Here is a 21791-nt window from a genome sequence, read left to right as displayed (position 1 = left end):
ATGAGAGGCCCACTATTAGCAGAGTACAACATAAGAGACCCACTACTAGCAGAGTACAACATAAGTGACCCACTACTAGCAGAGTACAACATGAGAGACCCTACACTAGCAGAGTACAACATGAGAGACTAAATACTAGCAGAGTACAACATAAGTGACCCAATACTAGCAGAGTACAACATAAGTGACCCAACACTAGCAGAGTACAACATGAGTAACCCAATACTAGCAGAGTACAACATGAGTGACCCAATACTAGCAGAGTACAACATGAGTGACCCAATACTAGCAGATTTCAACATAAGTGACCCAATACTAGCAGAGAACAACATGAGTAACCCAGTACTAGCAGAGTACAACACGAGTAACCCACTACTAGCAGAGTACAACATAAGTGACCCAATACTAGCCGAGTACAACATGAGTGACCCAATACTAGCAGAGTACAACATAAGAGACCCAATACTAGCAGAGTACAACATAAGAGACCTAATACTAGCAGAGTACAACATAAGAGACCCAATACTAGCAGAGTACAACATAAGAGACCTAATACTAGCAGAGTACAACATGAGTAACCCAATACTAGCAGAGTACAACATAAGAGACCCAATACTAGCAGAGTACAACACAAGATACCCACTACTAGCAAAGTACAACATGAGAGACCCACTACTAGCAGAATACTACATAAGAGACCCACTACTAGCAGCGTACAACATGGTTGACCCACCCCACTACTAGCAGAGTACAACATGAGAGACCCACTACTAGCAGATTACAACATGAGACCCACTACTAGCAGATTACAACATGAGACCCACTACTAGCAGAGTACAACATAGCAGACCCAATACTAGCAGAATTCTAGGTGAGAGACCCAATACTAGCAGAATTCTACATGGGAGACCTAATTCTTGCAGAATTCTACATGGGAGACCTAATACTAGCAGAGTATTACATGAGAGACCCACTACTAGCAGTGTACAACACGGGAGACCCATTACTAGCAGAAAACACACTAGACCCACTACTAGCAGTGTACAACACGGAAAACCCACCACTAGCAGAGTTTAACACAGCAACTAGCAATATCAGATTGTGACTGTGTGAACTAGGAGTGCTCTTGAATGTCTATAGTAAAACACTAAAGTATACTTTGAAGTATACTTTCAATTCAGAAAGGGGGGAAAATAACATAAGTCAATAATCATAAAATGCAAACATTTTATTTAAGAATTATGTATGTTGATAAACAAGTTTTCATACAAAACTATTTCAAGTATTTATTACAATTTAACCTTCCATGCAATCTTGTTCTCTGTTTTCTGTTGGGAGCCTTAGTACACTTTCAGCATGATAATGTTTTTTTACAGACAGATTTCAGTGTGATTTTGCACCTTAACATCTTGTCAGATATGAGGTTATATTCTGTACACAGTAACACATCATGTCATTTCCACGTCTCTCTCAATCCCCACAAACCTCAGTTGTTCGGTGGGTCCATACCTGCAGAATATACATTTTGGTTAATTGTAACGCAACGTATGAAAACCTTTAGCAGTGGCTCTCTAACCAAAAAACAAGAGCACCACAAAGCAAATGCTAATACTCTTCTCTCTTTTTTTTAAGTCAAGACATAACTCCATGAGTATTGAAGGTAGAGTTATGGAAACAGGTGTACAAAGTTTCATTTGAATATCTTGAAAGTTTCTGGGTTATGACCCGATGCAAAGGTCATGACAATACATTGACTTTTTTTCTTCCAAAAACAGATGTCAGCTAAAAACTATTATGATGGCTTTGCTACTTGTATCTTGTATTGACCATAGTCTTTCCTTACTCAAATATGTATATCAAAACAAAAACTTTAATATTGTAAATTACCTTGTGACCCTGCAAACTATGAGATAATTTTCTAAATAAATAACACTAATTTTGATGCACATTTTTATAAATGCATAAACTTGATACATTTTGCATTTAGGCCAAAAACAACATCACTTTTAGCGCTCACCTGTAGTCAAAGAAGAGTTCCTCCCCTGCTTGTATTGCTCGCTTGGCAAAGATCCCTATACGGTGGTCCCCGTTCACCATCATCACCTTGGCGTAGCAGTTTGGGTTTATGGAGTGGTTTGCAAAGCGTATCTTGTTCCCCTTACGTGTTGCATCCACGACAAAGTCTAAAGTCATCACAAACAATTATTCGTTACAACTCACATCTATACGTAATTAATGTTTAATTAAGGATTGATCACATTTTTTCTTGCGTTTATGCTGTATGAACACAGTAGGGCACGCGAGCAAATTCCATGAAGCACATATCAATACTTGTATATTTACATTTGCAAAAAATATTCATTCCTATTAATAATTAGAAGTATCTTCTGCAATTGAGTATTTGTTCTTAAAGGAGAGTGACCGTCAACGTATGTTTATATAAAAGAATAGCTGATTTTTGTAACATCGTATATCATTGGTGAAATGACGTCACGCTAATCCAATCGGAGCGCAATATTGAAGTAAACAATGATGTCATAACTCCTTGAGTGTTATACAAAACAAGAGCTGTCGTAACGCCGCTTTGACTTAGAAGTGAATACATTAACGATGTAAGATTACCAAGTTTGGTTTATTTATGTCAAACCTAACTAAAACTAGAGATTGCTTTTTTGAAAAAGCGCTTGTCTCCCCTATTGTGTGGTCGTAGCTGAGAAAAAATAAATGATGGACATGAAATTTGTAACCTTGGACTGGAGACAAACCAACAGTGAAGTTTGGTTTATTCGATTATATTAAATAGTGAAGAGAAGAAAGTGTTGTTGATTAATCATGGAAAATGTAAACGAAGTTTGCATTGTATGAAGTTCCTGGGCGCAAGCGTTATTCAATTATTGATCGGAAACCATTTTTCAGCTCACAGTCATCGTGACCATGACCTTTTACCTACTGATCACAACATCAATAGGGATCATCTACATAACCAACTTGCATACCAAGTATTAAGTTCTTGGGTGCAAGTGTTCTTTAGTTACTGAGCGGTAACCATTTCTTCAACTCAAGGTCATGGCAACCTTGACCTTTGACCTACTGATCTCAAAATCAATAGGGGTCATCTACTAGTCATGACCGACTAGCGTACCAAGAATGAAGTTCCTGGGTACAAGCGTTCTTAAGTTATTGAGCAGAAACCATTTTTAAGCTTAAGGTCACCGCCAACGTATCATTTTTTACCTGAAGGTAACCTTGACCTTTGACCTAGTGATCTCAAAATCAATATGGGTCATCTTCTAGTCATGACCAACTAGCATACCAAGTATGAAATTCCTGGTTGCAAGCGTTCTCTAGTTATTGAGCGGAAACAGTTTCTTCACCTCAAGGTCACGGTGACCTTGACCATTGACCTACTGATCTCAAAATCAATAGGAGTCATCTACTAGTCATGAACAACTATGAAGTTCCTGGGTACAAGCTTTCTTTAGTTATTGAGCAGAAACCATTTTTAAGCTTAAGGTCACTGCCAACATAACATTTTTTACCTGAAGGTAACCTTGACCTTTGACCTTTTGATCTCAAAATCAATAGGAGTCATCTAATAGTCATGAACAACTAGCATACCAAGTATGAAGTTCCTGGACCCAAAGGATCTTTAGTTATTGAGTGGAAACCGTTTCTTCACCTCAAGGTCACGTTGACCCTGATCTTTGACCTAGTGACCCCAAATTCAATAGGGGTCATCTACTAGTCATGACCAACTAGCATACCAAGTATGAAGTTCCTGGGTCTAAGAGTTCTATAGTTATTGGGCGGAAACGAAGTGTGACGTACTGACTGACTGACTGACAGACTGATGGACTGACTGACGGACAGGGCAAAAACAATATGTCTCCCCATGAATGGGGGAGACATAAAGATATTACACGCAAATGATTTTTACATGGAAGGTCACCACGACCTTGACTATTGACCTCGTTACCCCCAAAACAATTGGGATCATCTAGACATCATGACCAACCTCACTTCAAAGTTTGGTGAACTTAGATCAAAGCATTCTCCTGATATTGCACGGAAATATTTTTTTACATTAGAGGTCACAGCGACGTTGACCTTTGACCTTGTGACCCCCCAAAATATAGGAGTTTTCTAAACCTCATGATCAACCTCCCTACCAAGTTTGGTGAACCTAGGTCAAACCATTCTCAAGATATTGAGCGGAAATGTTTTTTACATTGGGGGTCGCCGCGACCTTGACCTTTGACCTAGTGACCCCAAAAACAATAGGGATCTTCTACACCTCATGACCAACCTACCTACCAAGTTTGGTGAACCTAGGTCAAACCGTTCTCAAGATTTTGAGCAGAAATGTTTTTTATATTGGGGGTCGCCGCAACCTTGACCTTTGACCTAGTGACCCCAAAAACAATAGGGATCCTCTACACCTCACGACCAACCTCCCTACCAAGTTTGGTGATCCTAGGTCATGCGGTTTTCCAGTTATCGATCGGAAACGAAGTGTGACGTACGGACGGACTGACGGACTACCGGACTGACGGACAGGGCAAAAACAATATGTCTCCCCCAGAGAGGGGGAGACATAATTATTCAATACATAAGGTGACTTTGATGCTGCCCTCCCACCAGCCCGCCCGAACAATGACGCAAGTCATTCAAATAACTTCATTTCCCATTATGAAATTGTGGTTAAGAATATACAAATATGCCCTTCAAAAGAAATTTAAAAAAAAATAAAAAAATAAAAAATTATTTATTTATTTTTTAAATTCAAGGGCCATAATTTGTATTTAGTGTTAAATGGAGTTATGTTTCTTGTTGTAAGATGGTCGTAAATAATTTTGAATTTTATTAAGTGCATTGAATGAAAGGTATAGAAGTTTTTTTTATTAAAATCCCAACTTGCCGTTAACTTTAACTTGCCCTAAATCTTTAACCTAAGTCAATCAGGGGCCATAACTTGTATTAAGGACAATATGGAGTTATGTAACCTCATTGGGTTATGGTCCTGAACAATTATGTGAAGTATTAAGTCAATTGAATGAAGGGTATAGAAGTTATTAATAAATATTCTAACCTGCCCTAAAAATTTAACCTAAGTTCCATAGTCAATCAGGGGCCATAATCTGTGTAAAGGATAATATGGAGTAATCTAACCTCATCATGTGATGGCCCTGAACAACTGTGTGAAGTATTAAGTCAATTGAACGAAGGGTATTGGACTTATAAGTGAAAATCCCAACTTGCCCTAAAACTTTAACCGGATGCCGACCATGGGGTGAATAGTATAGCCCTCCTTATTCTTCGAATAGTCGAGCTAATGAATGTCAAGATTTATCTAGACAGAGGACTTGGCGAATGTAAATATATGTACCGGTATGTAAACTTAATTGGACACATGCTTATGTACTAAACTTTATAAGCATTTATGTACATGTTTGAAACACAACTTCAAATCCATTACCATTATTGAGGTTGAAGAGGAAACTGCACATGTACTTGTCGTAGACCTTGCCCCGCCGGTCAGCCTCATCCTGGGATATCACCTGGAAGAGCAGGGAAGAATCTCAATCACATACAGTAACAAGTCTACTTACAATGTAGTTAATCATGAGAAACTTCATGACTAATGTAGAAGTCTATTGCTTATTTTTTGAATTTTCTACAAACCAACAACGGACCTCCAAGATTTCTACATGAATTTCCTTAACTTTTACATATTCTTTTTTTGCTCTTGTTGAATAGACTAGGTTTTCTACATGCCATCCAATATTTTAATTTCTTAACAATTAGAAATAACTTGCTAAATTCTGGGTCAAAAGTACAAGGGTGTTCAAAAATGCAAACAAAAACAATCTCTACAACTGAAGTTAAAAGATCTGACTCCAGATTTCTTGATTTATCCTGAAATTTAGAACCTCCAACTTTCATTCCTGCATACATACCTCTCCACAGTATTCTGAGATGAACTCATTCTTTTCACTGGACTCCTTCAAGAAAATCCCCCAGCCAGCAATGTCTGAGGGTGCCAACAACAGGTGCTGTAAGTTTACAAGACATGTAAGATATTATGTAGAACAAAATAATCCACAGTCCCAGACCTTTGTTGAAAATAACAAAGTATAAACAGTGAAGTATTTTTAGTCTGTATACACAATGCTATTCTGTTATTCTTTTAAGTCGTACAAGGGGAATAACTCAACAATAACAAAACCCAGAGTAATGGGCCCTGCTATTCCTGCGTGTTGTTTTGTCTCTGACAACAATTGTACCAAGTTTGAATATTTTGAACAATTTCTTACAAAGGGAAAAGTTTTTGTGTGCCACCAATTCAAACTCCACCATCAAGGCAAAGGATAATACCCAGTTCTTTAGAAAAAAGGATAAGATAAAATTTGTACTTTCTGGTTACTCACAGATTATATTAACATGTATTTATGTTACAGTTACATTCTTAATGATTTCATTTTACTTTGTTTTGCTTTCAGCGTATCAAATTTTGTGTAAAGATTTTATGCATTGCAAAAAAGATAACAGTAATCCTAATAACCTTTTTCTGGTTCCTCTGGACATTGACATTCTTGCATGAGATCTTTTCAGTGTCGAACTGGTCAGCCCCACACATCTGACACAGATCAGGGTCACACTCTCTAACCGCCAGGTAACATGGGCACTGCTTCGTGTTGCACTGGGCCTTACACCGACAACCAGGGAAACGATTCTCACCTACCAATATACATGTATGATAAACATTTCAATTTTCTTTCGTGTTCTAAATGAAATATTTTATATTAGTTTTATTATGAAGATGGTAAATGCTGAATTATGACTCTTGCTTAGGTTTGCTTCTTGTAGTCACAAATTCTGGGGTTCAAGTCAAAAATCTGTAACCTCGGTGAAAACACAAAGGTGGGACCTCTTGGCTTGAAACCTAAGTCAAGGGCATGCTATAAAATGATGAAGCACTCGAGTCATACGAGCGAGTTTTAACATTTGACTCCTAGTAAACTGACTATACTTAAACCATGGTACATGTATCATTTGCACAATCTTCCCTAACAGACATCAAAACATATCCTAATATCCTGGAAAAGCAAGTGGAATTACAGAATCATATTTAGAAATATGTGAATTTTTGATTCGTTGTCACCCAATATTAGTTTGATATCCATTTGAAACCTTTTTTTGTGCAGCAATAAACAAGAGCTGTCACAGAGACAGCGCGCTCGACTATTCCGCCGCTTTTCGGTGTATGGATTGAAACGTTTTGGCGAAACATGCATGGATCACTGTTAGATTAGACTTTAATGCAATACATGATGTGCTGAGATATTTACATTAATTGAATGGAAAATATTTGAGGTGGTACGCAAACTTTAACATAAATTCTAAGTCGAAAAAGTGGCATAATTTTGTCAAAATGCTTGATAGAGTTACCTCCTCCTGTGTACAGGTTGGGGGCATGATGGTGAACAAGCGTGCAAAGTTTCCAAGCCAGATGTCAATGGACTTTGAAAATATTTGAGGTGGTACGCAAACTTTAACGTAAATTCTAAGTAAAAAAAAGGTGCATAATTTTGTCAAAATGCTTGATAGAGTTACCTCCTCCTGTTTACAGGGTGGGGGCATGATGTTGAACAAGTGTGCAAAGTTTCAAAGCCATACGACAATATTTGAAGTGGTATACAAACTCTTACAAAAACTTTAACATAAGTGGTTACGCCGACACCGTCGCTCGGGTGACTAGGATAGCTCTCCTTATTCTTCGAATAGTCGAGCTAAACAAAAAAGATTTTAGGCCATCAACAAATGCAAAATCGATCATTTTAGCATCAATGAACAGGTGAAAAAAGACCAAATATACGAACTGTTATAACTACAAGTATAATGTACTTTTGGTTACCATTTACGGCAGAGAATTAGCATATTTCCGGGTAAGATTCTTCCTAAGGTTGGATTACTTAGAAGAATATTGGAAAACATTTTCATGCCAAAGGGGTATGACAGATACGATAATTAAAAACCATCAACTATAACTACTACATGCTTATGCACATACATTCCGGACTGCACTGACAGAACTTCTCGCAAAAGTTCTGTGCCATGACACAGTTACAGGTCTCGTCACAGCGCGTGCCAGGGTGGTCACATGGTACATAGTTGGACACAACCTTCATGTTACTGTCTTTCTTCATCTGAACACGCTTTGAGTGCAGTGCCCACACCTTGCTTCTGTAAGTAATAATGGGTAAAAAGTATTATTGTTAGTTTCACAATTTGTAAATGTATTAATGCTAACCAATTTAAATGACAGTGTTAAGATTTAAATGTTTTTAAAATAAATAGAAATTAAAATGATAAAATAATGTGTTGCCCAATCTAGACTTATAAATTATTTTTATATCATAAAATGTCATGAGGTTTTAAATTATGAAATAAAAAATAGAAACTAGAATTCCGCAATTGTGATGTGTTGCTTTTCGGCGCTCACATCATATTTCTAAGGTTACCATGGTCATTAATATGCTTACATCAAATAGAGGGCATCTATTAACAGTGACCAATGTACATACCAAGTTTAATTGAAGACAATTTACATGCCATTCAAAAGTTATTGATAAAAAACATCAGTGTGATGCTGACAACACCGTAGACACCGTCAGTTAAGACAAAGAATGTTACATTTAAACACTGTGAAAATAGTCCAGTTATGCAGTCATATTACAACGAATCAAAATAAAGTTTCATCAAAAATTAAAAGCTATCAGTTTTCTAGTAGATAAAAAAAAATTAAGAGCCTTCATTTACATGGGTCTCTTCTTTGACTTTGTTTTACGTGGGGGTGTTTTCTCGCTGTCCTCAGTCAGCTCCTGTAGGTGGCTCATCTCATTGCTGGCAAACTCATACACCTGAAATGGAGGTTTTAAATTTCTTATTATGGACTTGTGTGAAGTTGATGAGTAAGACTAGCAATAAATGTTTGCCAAGTTCATAACCTGACAGATGGTCTTGAGAAAGAAGTTGCAACAGTTTGTCTTAAGCAAAGAAACACTCTTCTGTTTCTCACAGCCAGATTAATGGGCTTTGCCACACATAAACTTTTACATAATGGTCCAATTGTTCAGAACTTTGTTTAAGTTAACGTGATTAACGACATCATTCTTAACTTTTAAATGTGAAATATTTCATTATGTGCTCAAATGTTTAAATATAAACAAGAACACCTGAAACAGTTGGCTTAAATCTTGTTAAAAATACTTCAAATCACAACTGAATCCATTTAACTACCATAGCAGTAACAATTTGAAGGGTAACAATGATGACATTAACAATTGTTAACTTTAACAAAGTTCTGCACAATCGGCCCATTGTCACATGTTAATGCCACATAAAAAAATAGAACAACAATGATGAAACTGACCTTGTTAATGCCAAGGTTATGACAGTACCAATTCAATACCACAACTCTTGTCAAAGATTTCTGTATTCTTCTCACCTGTTTACACGACTTTTCCCACAGGAGTTTAGCGATGGCACAGTAGTTGGAGCGGTACATGTCTGTAAGGACACGGAACAGCGACTGCTCTGCGCCTGTCCATTCCAAACGAACATTCTTCTCCTTCATAGGAAAACGCTGCTCAAGACTTTTGTACTTCATTTTCATGACTGACCCTAACATTAAACCATAAACAAATATATAGATTAAAGGGTGTTACTTGTAACTTAAAATATCTTTAATCTGTAGGAACATGGCCGTAAGGTTATTTGTTTCTCTTTCATGTTCTCAATTTTGTGTTCATCTTTATTACTGTCTGAAGTTTAATATGAATAAATACATAGCAAAACAGCAAAAATATGACACAAAATTTACATCTATGATCTTTATTGAATCGGCTCCGCCTCCTGGCTGTTACTAGTGAGACATAAATTACAATTTATGATATCCTATAATATAGGACTGGATATTTTGTTTCAATACCATTTATTTCTAAAACACTCATAAATGAACAAAAGAAACTTCAAAACTAAACATCACAAATTGAGCATTGACTTTTTAGATTTGAGTGCCATTCTGACATCCAATTATCTAGACAAAGAAAAGGTCCACAATGTATCGAGGTCTGACTTCCCATTTCCATTCCCCATTCCACACCCCCACCTACCGCTCCCATCATTGCTGTCCTCACTGCCACTGCCAGCGGTGCCATTGGCCTTCCTCTTCCTGTTCTTAGTCCCGCCGACAGGTGAGCTGCTCCTTTCCGACTTCCCCCCGACCGGCAGGGGTGAGCGACTCCGCTCAGAGCGCTCCTGGTCTGACCCTGACCCACCGCCAACAGAAGCTTCCTTCTCAATATAGCCAGTCTACAAAATTAAATTCAAATTTAAGCTGTTTTTAGCTTGAGTTTGTATTCAAACAGTATAAGCTGTCTTGTTTAATGCTATAGTAAATTCACCTAGGGAAAAAAGCAATATTTGAGAGCATTGGAAGAGATTACGAGTGCCTCCAAACGCATTGAGGAGAGGTAGACAACTGATTTCCCGTATCACAATATTAGTATTGACCTTTAACAGCTTTTAAATATTCTTTTTGTCAACATTTTATAGACGAAGATGGTGTGGAAGAATCCCACACGGCAGATTTACTATGAGTATGAGGGATTCAGGCCTAAAGTAGGGATAAAGAAGTTTAATGTGATGAAATAGTTATAGGCTTTAAACCCTGAATGCAGATTTTAACATCAAATTGCCCCAATAATAAACAAAATACTACAGTCTGGCCTGCTTACCAGGTGCATAAAGCAAGCAGGACCACAGGGCTCCGGTTCCTGTTTCCTCTCTGGTGGCTTCCTCATTGCCTTGCTGGGGTGGGGTCTGTAAGCTACAGAAGGAAAGCAGGCTAATTTATGAGCCAAAGAATCTAATGTTTAATTGATGAGGTATTTATTTGAAAACAACATTAATATCAATACAAAATATGGCATACATAATTGGTAAACAGTAGTGATACAATTTACCATATTTATTGTACCACATTTATTATACCACATATAAAAACATTTTCTTTGTTTTTGTTTAACCATTAATTCTCATATTAAAACAGTAACCAGTAGGCAAATATCATACTGTGCAATACCAAATGAGCCGATAAATCATAATGATAGTCAAATATACACATGCTAATTATTAAACCCTTACCTTGACAATATGGTACATAACTGTTACTACATCCACTAACCTCGTGAATGAAATCATACCATTCATGCTCATGTATTATGTTTAGGGATGGCAACGAGTACCCAAGTACTCGATCGATCTTTGGAGTACTCGAGTACCAAATAACTACTCGAAAAAAATCTATAAAAATCATCAAATACATATACAGATGAAGAATCAGATCTGGTTAGTTGTCAAGAGGACAATTTACGGTCCCTCTAATCCCCGCTGTGTACACAATTGACCCTAATAAATTAGTTGAGAGTTTCAGACTGTCAACAAAGGGCCCCTATATCCAATTAGCACTGATTAGCAATCTCGATTATCTAGACGCTCGAATAAAATCCGGGTTTAACTTTCCAGCTGCATTGTAGCTAATTTGCAATTTAAACTTATATACAAAATCATTACAATGAAATGAAAAAGACAAAATTAAAAGCATGAAACAACATTTGTTTTCCTTTTATTTAATTTTTTGTTAAAGCACATAATGAAAGTCGAAAATGACCATTAATACGACCAACGCACAATATACGTCATGAATGATACATGTAAACACGATCTTGTCTTTCCCGAAAACAAATTCAATTTTTCCGAGTAATCGAGTACCCGAGTACTCGATCGAAAGATTATCCGAGTAATCGAGTACCAATTTTACTACTCGTTGCCATCCCTAATTATTTTAATACTTTGACAACTTTTAATCGAAAGAGAAAATCTTTTATATTACCACTGTATTGAACATTAATAATGTGTTACTCACGGTGGAGGAAGCAGTCATATTTGTAACATCGTCTACAGAAGAGTGTATGGAATGAGTGCATTGTTTGTTCCCTGGGCACGGACATGGCGTCCTGGCCGTCAATGTTGGGGGTACACTCTGGGGGCAGGGTGCTGGGGTCCTTCTTGTCCAATAGATCACGGTACCTGACAGTGTGTTACATTTTATGTAGAGGTCATCAAGTGCTTATTTTCATATAGTAGGATGGATTTTGTACTTTCAAAATCATATCCTGACATCAACCATGATAGTTTGTATAACATATTGAGAAATCAGTTTATGCATGTATTTTTTCATGCAGTCTTTGATAAAAAAGAGATGTTTATCAAACAAAATATCCAGGTAACAATCATTTGAACAAGTACCAATGTGTACATACAGGTGTTTAAGTGTCTCAGGTTTTCCTTTCTCTGGAAACACTGCAGATATGGCTTCAAACACCTCTGGTTGCTCTAGCGGAGATGTGTCACTCAACTCGCCCTCCTCTGTATTGGATATCAATTACATAAACTGCTATAAGAGATCACAATGTTCAATAATGAATAGTTTTCTTAATATAATTTCACCTCGTGGATCTGACTCTTAAAACATACACAGTGATTTTTCCCACTTTTAAGAGAATGGTGGTCATACATGCCATATTTTCTGGAGACCATACAGGGGGATGTGTTCAAAAGGCTGAAAATTCAGGGGGATTTTGGTTGTATTCAGGGGGAATTTTTTAGCAGGTCTAAGTTGGCGAAATTTTAAAGTATTTTTAGACGCAAGTACGAAAATGTATTCACATATGCTTTGAAAACCTCTTAACTTTTTCATTATACAGAATTATTTTATGTCATGATTTATCATTTTCTTATGATACACTGTCATGTCATACTGTAATGCACTTGCAGAACAAAATATGTCATTGCAAAAATATGTTTTCGAGACAATTAAATTAAATTTACCTTCCTCCAAAGTCTTTTAAAAAATTGTGCTTAATTCTATCAGCTGTGATGACTTTCAGACAATAAGAGAATAGAATAAATATTATTAATTTCTTCCTTCCAAAATAGTAATATTTCTTTGCCTTTGATACATGTAATTACTACAAAGTAATTGATCACTTGTTGTAAAAGTTTCCTTTTGGCATTCACCCTTGTGGATTTGTACATTCAGTTACACTCACATACTGTGGTTTCACTTTGTCATTATTGCCTGATGTAAAATTTCAAAAAAAAAAAAAAAATAATAATAATAATTCCGGGGGATTTTTATCTCCCGCCGGGAGACCGGGGGATGGATCGAAATTTCGGGGGATTTTTTCCCCCACCGGGGGATTTTTTCCCCCGCCGGGGGATATGGCATGTATGATGAGAAAAATAGCATTGTTTTTGCAAAAAGGGAAAAATACTAACATTTTCGTATAATATTCCAACTTTTTTTCGAACCTTTTATCAAAAAAATCATGAATGGCACTATATTACCATCCACGGCACCCCAGCGTATCATAACTTATGATACCCTGGGCAAATCAGCTGTAAAAACGTCATACTCATGAATAATTAATAAGGTGAAATCTAGCGCTTGATTGGTCGCATGAGGCACACCTCATGCGGTGCAGAAATAGCTGAGAAGTAATGGATGTGATCTCGTTTTGAAATAATGCAATGAGTTCACGGCTTACAAATCATTTTAGGCAGGATATTGCTAAATATGCCGATAGCTCTTCACAAAGGAGATTATTTCCTTTTTATTATCGGCTATTTCACTGGTCGGAAAATAATTATGAATATTCAAGATTTACGAAGTTTCTCTAGCCAATTATATAGGTTATGATCATGGAGTGCGGATGATGTATATTGCTAGAATTGCCAAATGGTTGGAGCTCAATGCTCCTCAAACAAACAATTTTTCTTTAAAGGGGATACATGGGTTGGGGAAAAATATATGCATTTTTAGGAGGGGAATGGGGATGAATTTTAGCCCCAAAATGGGCCAAAAAATAACACTGCACTTGATACCTTCATCAGCAATCTCACAATCTGAGTCAATATGAACCAAATAAAATACTTCCACAAGTTGTTTTTGCAAGTGACTACGAGTTTCAGAAAAAATGTTTAAATGTTCATAAATTCATCAACTTTCAACAACCTATCTTGATGTTGTGATTCTCCCTAAGCCAGTTAGCCACAGCACTGACGAGGCCCACGAAGATCTCGTCATCGAGCAGGGACTTGTCTTTATCCCCATGCACTTTCCCATCATAGTTGCGGATCAGCTCCTCGATAAAGGAGGTGTCCTTCTCAAGCACCTCGTCTCCCATGTATGGAATGTTGTGCAACACTGTCTCGTCCTCAACCTACAGTTGGATATACAACACATCTTAAGAAATAATTTCATCATTCTCTCCAAACTACCAAAATGTGACAAGTTCAAATTTCCAAACAAACGAACACTATATATGATAAGTTGTTGTGAAGAAATGTCTAAACCTAGTGAGCTAGCAACACTAGCAGGTGTCTAAACCTACTGAGCTAGCAACACTAGAAGGTGTCTAAGCTAGCAACACTTACAAGGACAAATTGAAAACAGTGGAAAATGGCTGTATTACATCTACCTTAAATTGAATATATAGAGCCAACAATAATCAAGACAAAAGCCCTACAAAATTGTGATTTCTCCTCAAACTACCATTTCAATAGATTTCCTGCTATTGGGGAATTGCAGCACACATCTTGTAGAAAAACAGATGAATTCACTGTGATTCTCAAAATGGGTTTGAAATGGTTTCATACATGCAAGGGCACCAACTGGCAAGGGCACCAACTGGCAAGGGCACCAACTGGCAAGGGCACCAACTGGCAAGGGCACCAACTGGCAAGGGCACCAACTGGCAAGGGCACCAACTGGCAAGGGCACCAACTGGCAAGGGCACCAACTAGATACATGTACATACCACAAAGTTCTGCTGGAGCGGGGCCCAGGAATACATGAAAGGGATGGGCTTGAAATAGTGTTCACGCAGGGGCACCGACTGGCTGGCAAACTAGATATATGTACATACCACAAAGTTCTGCTGGAGCGGGGCCCAGGAATACATGAAAGGGATGGGCTTGAGACTGTTCATAACACGCAGGGGCACCGACTGGCTGGCAAGCTCCTTCACGCAGCTGCTCACCTCACACTGAAATAGTTTTAAAAACGTTTTTTTTTCATTCAGAATTCATTTCAATGCAAATATTAAGGAAACTTTAGTGATGTAACAATCACTGAGTAGAATTAATTGATCTTAACTGACTACCATCAAGTCGCCAACAATCGCTGTTGTTGGTCTATAATCGATGTATAGTGCATACCTGGGTATGCAGCGTTACTGCGTATTTGCAAGATGTATAATTCCGGGAACATAAATCATATTCATACTGTGTGTGACAATGCAATTCACTCTGAGTGCTAAATAGTGATTGAAGGTACATTTTGACCCCCTGTAAAAGTCACAGATGTGTCACCTTAAACACAAAACAACAGACTTCATTAAGTGTATTTGTAAGTGATTTTTTCCTTTAAGTTTCTCGAAGTTTTAACTTTGCATTTGCTTTGTTAAAAAAAAATGTTTGAAAATTCCCACGGAAGTAACTGAAAACCATTGACTTTTGTCTGACCATTCATGTTTCATTGGCATCAATTGATAAGAGGTATTGTTTTGAACAAAATGGTTTTTCAATGCAAGTTTAGTCAGAAAACGGATAAAAAGCAGATTGTAATGTTTCATATTAAGAGCTCCATATAATCATACATTGTGTGTGACAGGTGTTGACCCAAGGATGTCTATCTTGTGGAACAGCTGACATCTGGGCCTCGGTTGGCTGCATTTGGCCTCCTCCAGGTCTGCTTGTATTTCTGCTCTGTTCTCACTGTATAGACGCTGAAAAAAATCATCAAAATCTGTTTAAACATATAAATGTTTTTATTATGATAATCATTGTTTGCTATGTAATTATTTGACTTAATAAATATTTCCAGCACCACAATGCCTGGAGTTTGTCTGGAAAAGCGATGTTTCTGATAACAAAAATATAAAATCAGAAAATTTTCTGTCAACAGTTCAAACAAATAAATTTATTTTGTTTGAAGTTTATTAATTATTCATTAATATCAACCTGCTTATTTTAAGTTGTAATAAACTAGAAATGTGTCCATAGGACACGGATGCCCCCACTTCGATTTTTTGTCACAGAAAATAAGCCATAATGATTATTCAGGATAATCTCAAGTCTTTTTTTGCAAATAAATAGCCGTAACTCCTAAATGACAAAAGCGATTTCCATGGCTATCGAACTTGATCAAGATATTATGGTCACAATCATGTATGTAAAGTTTGGTGAGGATTGGACACATACTTTTCAAGAATTAGATTGGAAACATATATTTTTGAAGTATTTTTGGCAAAAAAGGGCCGTAACTCCTAAATGACTAAAGCGATTTCCATGACTATCGAACTTGATCAAGATATTATGGTCACAAACATGTGTTTAAAGTTTGGTGAGGATTGGACAAACAGTTTTCAAGAATTAGATCGGAAACAATCTTCGGGACGTACGTACGTACAGACAGACAGACGTACGTACGGACAAGGGCAACCCTATATGCCGCCACTTTGTGGGGGCATAAAAATCTTATTTATCACTGTGATTAATAAAGACGAAAAAAATGAGAAAATAATATGAAAAACTATATAATATATCATGTCTGATATGCACAGGGATTTTTTTTGGAATTATTTTTACTGCCTGTACCTTGCAAATTGGGAAAAAAGGTCGACTTTGGGAAAATACAAAATCAGGCCAAAAAAGCTAATATAATGGCAAATATACATTTTTTATGCATGTATATATTATGCTGTAAAATATTTTGTTTATATTTCAAGAAATTCATTGCTTTTTTAATCATGAATGTAAACTGCATTTATCGTATTGAGAAAAAATTATACAATTTTTGGAAAATGGACAGTTTTTCACAGGGGGAAACAGCCTTTAGAATGCAGTAAATTGCATAAAAAAACACTGCATGTTCAAGTAAACAAAATGATCTGATTTACCCTGACTAATTCTGCATGCCTGTTTTTTTTCAGGTTTCTCAGGCGTAGATATTCATTGCGTACAAATCTCTTCAGTTCACTGTCAATTACTAGATCTGTTGAAGACTTGTCTTCCTTCTCCATTGTTACAAGTGCCTGAAGGGAAGGTAAGCAATGATGTTTATATGACTACAATACAAAGGTGTTGGAGCTGGGGCGACAAGGGCAGTGGCCGATGCTACAATATTTAATAGGATTGGCAAAAAATTAAATTCTGCCTTTTCATGAAAAAGGCAAGAATGATGCGGTCCTTGAAACAATAAAAAGTTCACCCATGACTGTCATATAGACAGCAGACAGCGTCTGGTGAAGAAGGTGGTGGTGTTAGTAGTTTATACTCAGGGTCCTGGTGTGAGCACATTGAAGGGTCCCAGAGTGACAGTTCAACCACCGCACACCTATGCACCTACTGGCGAAGATTTGTGAGTCGGTGTATAAACAGTATTCTTGGCAGAGCTATTAAAGAAAATTGCGAAGACGCGTCTTGTTTGTGCTTGTTGAGCGATTGCACCTTGGAGATTACTTCCTTGCATGCAACGTATACAGTTGTTTTATCGAAAAAATCTTGTAGATCCGAGCTTGTTTCCATACTTATGTCTCAATCTGAAATCTGCTAACCTTCATAACTTGTGAATGATAAAGATTGTATGAAATTTAAAAATATTTAATATGTAAAAATAAACGACCAAAAGTGGATTATTTGTTTATTATGTGTATCATAAAGTACTAAAACACATTTTTTTATGATTCTCAGTCCAAGAGATCACCCTAGGGACCAATCGCTTGAATCAGGTAGCTCGACTGGCCAAAAATGCTGTCCAAATACCAAGTAACTGTGCACAAGCCTATGTGTGTTGTATTTAAAAAAAATATATTAGGCAGAAGCTGCAAAATAGACAGATCGAAAGCTTTCATCCTATAACAGTGTAAAAAGTGTTGTTGTAAGTAAAATGGTGTTAAAGACAGTGGACTCTACAAATTGGCCACTACTAATTCAGATTGTGGTATGAAACGGGTCGGTGGAATTACCGAAATCCCGATAAATACCGAAATCCCCTTTCATTTTCATAGGTATATATCGTTTTCTTTTATACGCCCGGATTTAATACTTTATTGTGTTCGAATGTTGTATGCCGTAATTGTTGGAGGTTGGAGAGGGGTGGAGAAGTCATAGGAGGGGAAGGGGTGGTGGTCGTTGTGACTAAAACCCAGGACCCCCTTTCATTTACATAAGTTCATACAAAAGAAGAGTATGCGAGGAGGTTCTTACGCCGTTGCTTCAAAACTGCATTGTGTTTATGGCTTGTATGCCGTAGTTGTTCGTGGTCGGAGAGGGTAGTGCATGGGAGTCAAATGAGGTGGTGGGGGCGAAAACCCAGAACCCCCTTTCATTTTCCAAAGTACCTACAATAGAGTATGCGACTTGGTTCGTATGCCTGGATGATCTAATTCATTGTGTTCATCGCCGGTTGTATGCCACACATAGTCGTATGTTGGGGGGGGGGTAGTAAAACCTGGCACCCTTTTTATGTTCATAAGTAAATACAATAGAGTATGCGAGGCAGTTTGTACGCCGGGATTAATTACTTCATTGTGTCACTGCTTGTATGCCGTAGTTGGTGGTAGTTTGAGAGGGGAAGTTGAGTCGGTGGAGGGGGGGTTGGGGTGACTTAAACGTAATCCAAATCAACGAAGTATGATAACATGCTTTGTTCATTCAATTTCTTTTATGAAAATTGTACTGTATTGGAAAACACCGCACGGTACTGCACAGCAACACACTCAAATGTGAGATCTGATAAGACAACAGACGGTAATAAAGATAAAGAGCAATACACAGAAGTTGTGTACTTTAATGGGGCTTGTCATTTTGGTATCGTAGATATTGATATGTAATGTTTTAACTTCAAACTAGTAGTTCAATATCACATTATATTTTTTATCGATTTTCTTATTTTTAGTATACACATCGTATTATAGTTATCAGTGACAGCACGGTTCCAAATACTGATTGCACGATAAGAATCTGTCACAGCGGGGTGTCATTACTGATAGGTAACAAACATGGACCAATATCTCACAATGACATGTCCATATCGATATTGAGACGAGTATTGCATGTATTTAAATTGTATGCTTTATGATATTAAATCTTATATTATGCCTTTAATCATTAAGTACACTTTCCTATCGTGACCAATGTTAAAATGATGTTGATGATTCGTATTTACGTGCAGTGATGGTATTTAAATGAAATTGTATTATTTGCATTTCTTTCAATAAAACATACCAAGCGATTCCACATAACAGTTGAGACACATACAAATCGTATGATACACATAAGGACAATTGTATAATCAACTCCCGTTTGATACCAATTATTCACCTTTCTCGTCACACAACTTGTTCACAATACACATTTATTATTTTTATTGGTTAACTTTATATAGCACCCTTTCGATACACGCGTTCAAAGGCGCTTTACAACGAAATAAACAGACAACTTATTACAGGCAATATCAATAAAAAATAAGACACCTTTAAAACAATCAATATACGACATACTAAAAATACGAAAAGCAATCAAACAAATATAAAATGTGATATTGAACTTGTCGTTAAAACGTTAACATATATGAAATTGAAAGGACTTCCCGGGATTTAGCCCTTCCCCTCGTCAGACTTCCACACCCCTCTCCACCCACTAACAACTTTGGCATATAGGTCACGACCAAAATGAAGTATTAAATATCGGCGTACACACCCTAGCATACTCTTTTGTATGTAAGGTACGAGCCCTACCCTCCTTTACCTCTACTCTTTGAAATGAGGTTTGTGAAAGTAGTATTTGAGACTTCTTCATAGCCACCTTCAATTCCTCCGACTTCACCACGCATCTCAAACCACCAACTACTACGGCACACACCTCGCAGACTCTATTGTATGTAAAGTATGATCCCTACCATCCATTACCTCTACACTTTGAAATGAAGTCCCTACCATCCATTACCTCTACACTTTGAAATGAAGTATCGGAAAGTAGTTTTGAAACTTCTTCGTAGCCACCACCCCCTCCTCTGACTCCCCCATCACTCTCCAACCAACCTCCACCACGACATACAACCCACTTAAACACAATACAGTTTTAAACCATACTGCATACTCTTTTGTATGTACTTAGAAATATGAATGTTAATCAGTCCCTTCCCCACCCCAACTCCTCCGACTCCCCCACCCCTCTCCAACCACCAAGGAATACAGTATACAACCCACTAAAACACAATGCAGTTTTGAAGCCACGGCGTATGAACCTCCTCACATACTCTTCTTTTGTATGAACTTATGTAAATGAAAGGGGTCCCGGTTTTAGTCACCACGACCCCCACCCCACCTCCGACTTCTCCACCCCTCTCCAACCTCCAACAATTACGGCATACAACATTCAGCAATAAATTATTAAATCCGGGCGTATAAAAGAAAACGATACAGTATATACCTATGAAAATGAAAGGGGATTTCGGTATTTACCAGGATTTCGGTAATTCCACCGACCGGTATGAAACAAATGGATACGAAAGTCATTCAATGAAAACACGATGTATAAGTGTAAAAAAATACAAAGAGTCTTTGAAATTTCCCATTCTTGTATCTTTTGAAAGAATATTTACTGCTTTAGGTCAAACAGAGCATTTCAGTACTTGTAAACACAACAACATGTACCCTTTCTTCCGTATCTTTTGTCCATGCAAGCAGCAGACAACAGTTTATAAAAACTCGATGAATCGAGCGCGCTATCGAGATGTTTTTAAAAAGTGACAATCTTATTCAAAATCAATACATACACATGTCTGAAAAACATATATTTTGAGTGATAAACATTGAATTACTTACTTAATAATGCATTTATGGAAAATATTTATTACTGATAACAAGATTTTAACCGTGTATTTAATAGCTGAACAGCAAAAATATTAAATGATTGGTGAGTGTTAAAATATTTATGCATTTATGCTGTCAATAGTAACCACGGCCCACTAGGTCCGGGGAGTAGCGGGGACTTTGGCTTTCGGTCCAGCCAATCCCGGGTAAAATCCCCGGCCTGTGGGGACAAACTGCTGGTAAAATCCCCGCCAAATGCTCCCGCACCCCGGGATACGAAGGTAGGGCTATTATCGGAGCGAAAACAAAATCAACGCATTCACTCGGCACTGCGGGGCCTGAAAGGTAAAACACGGCCCATTATCCCCGCTATCCTCGGTATACCTCTGGTCCTGGGGGCCGTGGTTACAACTGACTGGTGCATTACTGTCATTTACTATCGTCTGAAAAGGTAAAAATACTATGTTCTCTGCACCTTTATTTCAAATAAAACTCGTTATCTTTCATAACAACTAATCACTATTGTTTTCGACATTTATTCATCCTTTTTGGTATATTAAAACATTTGTATTAATTGTGGTAAATCTTATTTGAGTGCATCTTTAAGTTTAGAAATTAACTCACGAAACTACTTCTTACAATGATGCAATTTGAATTTAAACCATAGTCGCATTGAATGGTGACATTCACCACCTAAACAAGACATCATGTACTGCCATGAACTTGATGGCAATGAGTGGCCTCTTGCAAAAGGGAAATCAAGTCCACATGGACATTAACTATAGC

General features: G+C 37.3%; 1 protein-coding gene across 4 annotated transcripts; it reads right to left on the bottom strand.

Moving 5' to 3' along the window:
- Positions 1-1213: 1213 nt before the first annotated feature.
- On the bottom strand, positions 1214-20884 carry LOC128226449 (histone-lysine N-methyltransferase EZH2-like). Of its 4 annotated transcripts, none has more exons than XM_052936325.1 (17): positions 20847-20884; positions 17088-17222; positions 15786-15914; positions 15054-15173; positions 14141-14348; positions 12387-12492; positions 11990-12153; positions 10800-10891; positions 10176-10374; positions 9509-9684; positions 8821-8921; positions 8072-8244; positions 6563-6738; positions 5958-6053; positions 5477-5558; positions 2018-2183; positions 1214-1509 (listed from the first exon to the last, which is right to left on the bottom strand). In XM_052936325.1, exons 2-17 carry the CDS (start codon positions 17208-17210, stop codon positions 1449-1451), a joined length of 2172 nt encoding a protein of 723 aa, XP_052792285.1. In that variant the 5' UTR covers positions 17211-17222; positions 20847-20884; the 3' UTR covers positions 1214-1448. The 4 variants fall into 4 exon arrangements, with proteins under 4 accessions (XP_052792285.1, XP_052792284.1, XP_052792283.1 ...); XM_052936324.1 differs by having other exon boundaries at positions 20795-20861; XM_052936323.1 differs by lacking the exon at positions 20847-20884 and adding an exon at positions 20825-20845.
- Positions 20885-21791: the final 907 nt, after the last annotated feature.

The sequence above is a fragment of the Mya arenaria genome, chromosome 3, assembly GCF_026914265.1.
Source record: "Mya arenaria isolate MELC-2E11 chromosome 3, ASM2691426v1".
Lineage (NCBI taxonomy): Eukaryota > Metazoa > Mollusca > Bivalvia > Myida > Myidae > Mya > Mya arenaria.
The sequence above is the reverse complement of the archived record's forward strand: the minus strand, read 5'-3'. Positions and strand labels throughout refer to the sequence as shown.

Coding starts and splice junctions, on each gene's coding strand:
- LOC128226449 (XM_052936323.1), bottom strand. Junction 14,349..15,053: donor CGCTCCAGCAGAACTTTGTG/GTATGTACATAT, acceptor ATCCAACTGTAG/GTTGAGGACGAGACAGTGTT. Junction 6,054..6,562: donor TCCAGAGGAACCAGAAAAAG/GTTATTAGGATT, acceptor GTAAACTTACAG/CACCTGTTGTTGGCACCCTC.